Below are 6,402 nucleotides of genomic sequence, written 5' to 3'. Positions count from 1 at the left end.
GGCCTTCCTGCCAGGCCCACTCCCTGGCCGACGGCTAAGTAGTTTCTTCCAGTTGCCCTCATCTTGGCTGGCTCTGGTTCCGGCCCACAGACACTGCTCCCTGCGCAGATTGGGCCCTGACTCTACCCCACTCTCTTCTTCAGTCTCTGAACCCCACAGAGCTCACTCTGCAGGCAGCTAGAGCCTGCACGTTCTCTGTTCAGGCAAAGTCCACGCGATTATAGCTGATCACGTGAAACCGGAGCTGGCTGGCCTCTGCTGCTCCCCTAACCTGAAGGGCCAGGGCCCCTGTGAATTGGCGAGAGGGCTAGGAGGGGGCCCAGGACCCACTTTGGGTTGGCAACTGGGTCCATGGCCTTGGGGGCTTGTCTGGGATGGAGAAGGTTGATGGGGGCAGTGAAAAGAATGAGGGACCATGTTAGGATGACAAAACTTGGCTCAGGGAGGGCCCGTACGAGGTCTCAGAGCCCTCCTGACTCAGCGGCACAGCTCCCGTCTGGACTGTGTCCATGTCCATGAGGGAAGGCGGGACAGACAAGGGCAAAAAGGCTTCCGAGCACTGTAAACAGACATCCCGAATACTGTACTAACGAGGGCTCCTCCATGCCTGGCTCTGAGCCTGTTTCCTCTTGCTTTCTTCACAATTCTATGAGACGGCCCAGTGCCCTGCAGTCCTCCCCGGCCAGCTCGGTCCCCCAGCCTGTAGCTTCCCTCGTGGGCCAAATCACTGCCTTGGAGTTTTTTTTTTCTTTTTTCTTTTGGCTGTGCCTCGTGGTTTGTGGGATCTTAGTTTCCTGGTGACCAGGGACTGAACACAGGCCCCTGGCAGTGAAAGCGTGGAGTCCTAACCACTGGACCGCCAGGGAATTTCCTGCCTTGGACTTTTTGCCTTCGGTGTCCCCACTGACTTGAATATCCTGAAGGCAGAGCCCATGTCTTATCCACCGTGGTCTCCTCACGTCTCAGCCCATGCCCGGTGTGTGGATGGTGTTTACTAAGTGTGGAATGACGCCTCCCTTCGTGTGGACCTGGGAACTCAGAACTAGGAAGGAGCAAGGAAGACGGCCATTGGGGCGTCACTGCCTGGTGGGTGGGAAGAGGTAGGAAACGCACCCAACAGACACGTAACACACGCCTCCTTCCCATGGGGTCTCGGACAGCCCAGACGTCCCTCCTGCCAGTACCCAGAGTACTGTCTCCTGTCTGGCCTTCGAGACCCTACAGGAGCCTGGCAAGTGGGTAAGTGGGGTTTTCAAGCTTCTTTTCAGGATTTTCAAAAGCCTTGGGACTTCCCTGGAGGTCCAGTGGTTAAGACTTCGTGCTTCCACTTGCAAGGGGCACGGGTTTGATCCATAGTTAGGGAACTAAGATCCCCACATGCTCTGTGGCCAAAAAAAAAAAAAAAAAGAGAGGAAAAAAAAAAAAAAGCCTAACAGGTAAGGCTAGGCTGGCTAATCCAAACATGCACTTTATGTGCTTTGGGCTGGCATGAAATCAGCCCCGTGTGGTAACAGTGATGCCATCTAATGAGAGTTATATGTGTCCTAGTTAATAAAACAGGGCTGACAGTGTGTCCTCACTCCCAGGACCCAGCTCAGTGGACTCTGTGTGTGTGCCTGTGGAACTGTGACTTGATATAATTTTCTGAGGGAAAACCAAGTGGTGAAAGAGGCTGGAATATGAAAATGTCTTTGAGGTCTTGAAAGAAATGACAAGTAGCTTCCCTTCCAAGTCGGTTTCGGGGGACGGTGTGGGGGAGGTGGCGACCCTAGGGCAAGAAGTTGGTGACAAGGCTGGTGTGTGGTACCGTCGCCCCCTGGTGGTCAATAGGAAGCAAAGCACTTGGACCCAGAGGATTTGCCTCCAGGGAACCTGAGGTGGAGGAACAGGAGCCGTGGATCTTCTAAATCGTAGACTGGCCAATGCTCTGGAAAGCTGTGCTGCAGAGCAGAGTGGGGAAGTGTATGGCTGCCTTACTCAGTGTCTCTGGCCCTCGTTTTTCTCCTTCCATACCGTAAAGTTTGGAACAAGGGCCTTCCTCCATAGGTCTTTGTGAGAATGAAGGAGTCAAGCCAGGCCCATGGGATGCTCAGCTCTTGCTCCTGGCCCTGGGCAGGTCAGCGCGGCCACGCAGTGAGGGGTGGTGGGAGGGTGGGGTGTGTGGATAGCCTTAGCCAGCTGGCCCCCAAATGGGCCTTGGGGTTACCAGGGCAACTGGGGACCATCACAGATTCATTTGCAGCACCTGGAAACTCCTTCTGAAAGGTCTGTCCTTTCTCTGGTGGCTTATCGATATGAATCACCCTTCTATAGAGAGGGAGAAAAATGCATGAAAACTTCAGTGGGATAAGAAGGAAGGATGCTCATGTTTATTAAGAAGCTAGTAAATAATCATAATCAATCATCAGAACTATCCTATCAGAGATTGTTCTTCTGCTCATTTTACAGATAAGGCAACTGAGGCTCAGCCAGGTAAAAACAGGCTTAAGATGAAATAGAAAGCTCCATCATGAAATGGGCAGTTCAGTGCTGACACCTGGCCTGGAGCCACCTGCCTGGGTCCAAGTCCTGGCTCCACTCTTTAACGGCTGAGGGGGCCCCAACATCTTTCAGCCCCGCTTTCCCGGCTGTGCCCAACTGGCTGTGGCCACGGCAAACGTTCTCAGCACAGTGGCCAGCCCATGCAAATGCAGGACATCCCATTCCAGGCAGTAAGGTCACGGCTCCCTTGCCTGGGTTGTGCCAAGGCCCTGGGGCTCCGGTAGACTGGAGCCTTCGGTGTGTTTGGTGGTGGAAGGGGGCTCCTGCTATCTGTCCTCCCGGTTACCGATGACACACCCATCAGCCAGTGGAGGTGACGTCACATGGCCTGGGGGCTGGCCCTTGAAGCACTAGCAAGACCCCCCAGAAACTCCGTCTCCCAACCCTGAGTTGGGGAACCCCTTCCTCTCCTCCCCTCAGCTTCTCACTTCTTGCCCATCCTCTAGCATAACCCTCACTGACCCAGGAAAGGAACATGTCTTCAGGCAAATTCTGCTTCTGCCCTGTGAGCTGCACCCTCCAGCCAAGGGGACACGCAGAAATGACTTCCTGCAACCGGCAGAGAGAAATGACTTGCGAACGAAATACAAAGGGCACCTCAAGCAGTTACCCTACCTCGCGGCTCTGTGTACAGGCTGCAGGGCTGGAGCTTCTCATAAAGGCTTCCCAACCGCGGGCAACTCTTCTTGGCTCCGCCTTCACTGACCGGCACATTGGGAACTTGAAATTGAGTGTGGAGATCGGCAAACGCTACAATTCGGGGAATGTTAAACATTTACCAGCGTGGCACTGGGCAGCAGCCATGGCTCATAGCAGGGATGGGAGGGGCTGGACCAAATTTCAGAGTTGGGATAAAGCCAACAAGAGTCCCTCTCCTTTGTCAAGTTTATTTTATTAAAATATACAGGACTGAATATTGGTGGGTGCTGAGAACAGGAACCACCCTCCTAGGCTGCTTCCAAGGGAGACACTTCTGCCATGCAGACATGCGGCCAGTTCGCATCCCAGAGTGGGAGCCAGACCCCTCCTGGTTGGACGTGCAGCCAGTCTGACCCAAGGCCAGGGTGGGCAGGGCATGGTGGTGACCCTCTCCTTTGGCCTTGGCCCCTGAGAAGCAAAGCCACACCAGCTGGGAGGGCTGGGCTGAAGGGGTGGGGATGGGGATGGGGGAGAATATCCCTGAGCCGGGGAAAGCTGATGCCCTCCTGGAGGAGGGGAGAGGGAGCCCCCAGTCAGACTGGAGACGGGCGTCAGTGCAACTCCAAGGGGGAGGACCACCTGTGTGTGGGTACCAAGGGTCCCTGCGGCCGAGCCAGGCCAACCTCCATGGCCTCCGCCACCCTGCCCTTCCTCCGAGGGCCCTGCTCACCCTAGGGCCAGGCCTGAGCAGAGATGGGGCGGCAGCCGATGGAATGTGTGCTTTGAGAATGTTCCTGGGACGGCCTGTACTGCCTGGGACTGGGCTTCTTCCCGGGGCGGCCTGGGCAGGTGGGAGCGGCCTCTCTCTCTCTCTCTCTCTCTCCTGGAAGTTTCTGTTGACCTGCCACCTGGCCTCTGGCCCCTTGGCCCTCATTGTTGGCGCTGGCTTCAGGCTGGCTTCAGCCAGCCTCCATCTTCAGAGCAGAACCCAGCCAAGCAGAATCCCTGGGGTTTGTGCTTTTGAATGTTGGTGAGCTGGGCTGGGCAGGGGTGGGGGGTGGGGGTGGGCTTCAAGCCCCCCACTGCTCTGAGGCACAGAACTGACTCTCCACAGAACCCTGGGGCCACCTGATGGGGGCTGGTGGCACCCAGCCCTCAGCCCGGCAGGAGGGCCTGGGCTCCCCTCGTGGGCTGTGGCCTGAGCTGCTGGGGGCGTTTGTGCTTTTTGTATGGGGTTGGGGTGAGTCTGTGTGGAGGCATGGCTACAAGGCTCCAGGACCCTAACCAGGAAGAGGGGGCTCATCCAGGCTGCGGGGCTCAGGGAGACGGGGGCCGACAGGAAAGGGGGAGGGAGAAGTCCCCTCCCAGGCCTGCTCTGCACCCCCGGGCTCCCTGGGGGCCAGGCCCTGAGCCATGTGACCTCTTCTCAGGACCCATGATGACCCGGGTGCCTGAGGGGTGTGGGAAGACCCCCTGCTGCATCCCCACTGAGCCAGCCTGGGGGAGGGGAGGTGGAGTTGGCAGACAGTTCCCCTCAGACTCCCCACCAAGAAACCCCATCCCCAGCTAGAAAGCCCCCTTCCTGGGGTGGAGGAGAACAGAGCCCACTGGCCCCTCACCACCGGGGCTCCCACCAGCTCAGTGGCCTGGCAGGCGTCCTGGGACCCAGGGAAACGTTTCCAGGAAGCAGCTGCCTCTGTCTAATTACCACCTCTTTCCTAGTCTGAACTCCCTTGACCCCCAGCTGCCCCTCCGGGGTCCTGGAGTCAGGGCCATCCTGGAAGGGTCGTCAGTGGGCAGGGAGTGGCTTGGGGAACGAGAAGGCCAGAGCAGGCTCCGGAGCCTGGCCCCTGGGTGGTGGGAAAGAAGGGTGGGCTCCCACGGGAGCGGCCTTTGCTCTGGAGACTGGACCCTCCTTGGCAGGGGAGGCAACACCCAGCGGCCAGTGGCCTGAAGACACGGCTCTTTCAGCTGCCCACCCGGAGGCCTGGGAGGGGGCCGGTGGGAGCTGCGTGGCTCTCGTCACCTGGACCCAGGTCCCAGCCAGACTCAGCCCCTCCCTAACCTTTGTCCCCCCGCACCTGCGAGTCCAGAGGAAGGATGTGCGTGTGTGTGTGTGTGTGTGTGTGTGTCTGCAGCAAACTATTCACTTTGTGCAAATATATTAGAAACAGGTTTCTCCTGGAGGCTGCTCCTGGCATCTTCGGGGCAGAGGTGGTAATGGCCACTCAGGGACACCCCTCCCCCACAAGCGTCCTAGATGACGTTCTCGAACAGCTGCATGGAGCTCATGATGTTCTCGTCCTGCATGGGGAGGGAGGACAAGACGCCCGGTCAGCTCCGGGCTGGCAGGGCCCAAATCCAGTGTCACTGTGAGCAGATCCTCGTCAGGGACCTGGCGCCCTCCAGGGACTCTGCCTGTCTCACTGGGCCAAGGGGGAACTGTCAGGCACAGCCTGTCTCCAGCCCCACGGCCTGACGGTCAGGCCGTCTGGGAGCTGTTAACTCGCTGATGGACCAGGCCGCCCCACCCCCGGCTGAGCACCCAGATGGAGGCCGGGGGCAACCGAGGGGCCGCCCGGGGGGTGAGGCCGCGGCCGAGGCCAGTGGAGGCCCAGCGTCCTGCCCCCTGAAGGCGCTCTGCAGAGAAGCGTCAGCAGCAATGCCGGGGGCTCCAGGCTCCTTCCCACAGTGTGACCCTGTCCTGAGGGCTCCACGTCGCTCCCCACGGGGGTCCCCAAGCCCCGACGCCGCCTACCTTCTGACAGGCCTCCAGGAACTCGTCAATGGTCACCACCCCGTCCTGATTCCGGTCCATTTTCTGCAACTCAAGCCACGCCCTCAGTGAGTCTGTGTCCCACCGGGGCCGGCCCCCGCCCCAGGCCTGAGGACGTGCCAGGGGGCGGGTGGTGGGCTCCTGCCACCCCAACCCGTCCCCTTTGTCCCCTCCCTGGGATCCAGGCCACGTAAAGTGCCCTCTCCAGCCACGTCCACCACGCAGCCGACCTCTCTGGAGTCTCCCCAGTCTGTCCCCCACCCCAGACACTCTCCGCCAGCTCTCCTGGGCTCACGCTGCCCAGAAGGCAGCCCCGTGCTCGTCGGACCCCCTCACCTTGCTGACAGGCAGCCGGGGCAGGTGGAGCAGCTGAAGTCAGGATGGAGGCATGTCTAAAGGGCCCCCAGCAAGCGGGAGGCGGAGCCCTGGCTCCGTCAGTCCCCATG

The 6,402-nt window shown here is 59.3% G+C and overlaps 1 protein-coding gene across 1 annotated transcript in view; it reads right to left on the bottom strand.

Annotated features, from left to right (window-relative positions):
• Positions 1 to 5,436: 5,436 nt before the first annotated feature.
• KCNIP3 (potassium voltage-gated channel interacting protein 3) overlaps positions 5,437 to 6,402 on the bottom strand; it is a gene marked incomplete at both ends in the record, with an annotated part of 91,072 nt that continues 90,106 nt past the window's right edge. Inside the window, 2 exon segments of the mRNA XM_079720494.1 lie at positions 5,437 to 5,484; positions 5,939 to 6,001. Coding sequence (XP_079576620.1) covers positions 5,437 to 5,484; positions 5,939 to 6,001 — 111 coding nt within the window.

The sequence above is a fragment of the Hyperoodon ampullatus genome (assembly GCF_949752795.1).
Source record: "Hyperoodon ampullatus genome assembly, chromosome: 15".
Lineage (NCBI taxonomy): Eukaryota > Metazoa > Chordata > Mammalia > Artiodactyla > Ziphiidae > Hyperoodon > Hyperoodon ampullatus.
This window is presented reverse-complemented; position numbering and strand designations above follow the sequence as displayed.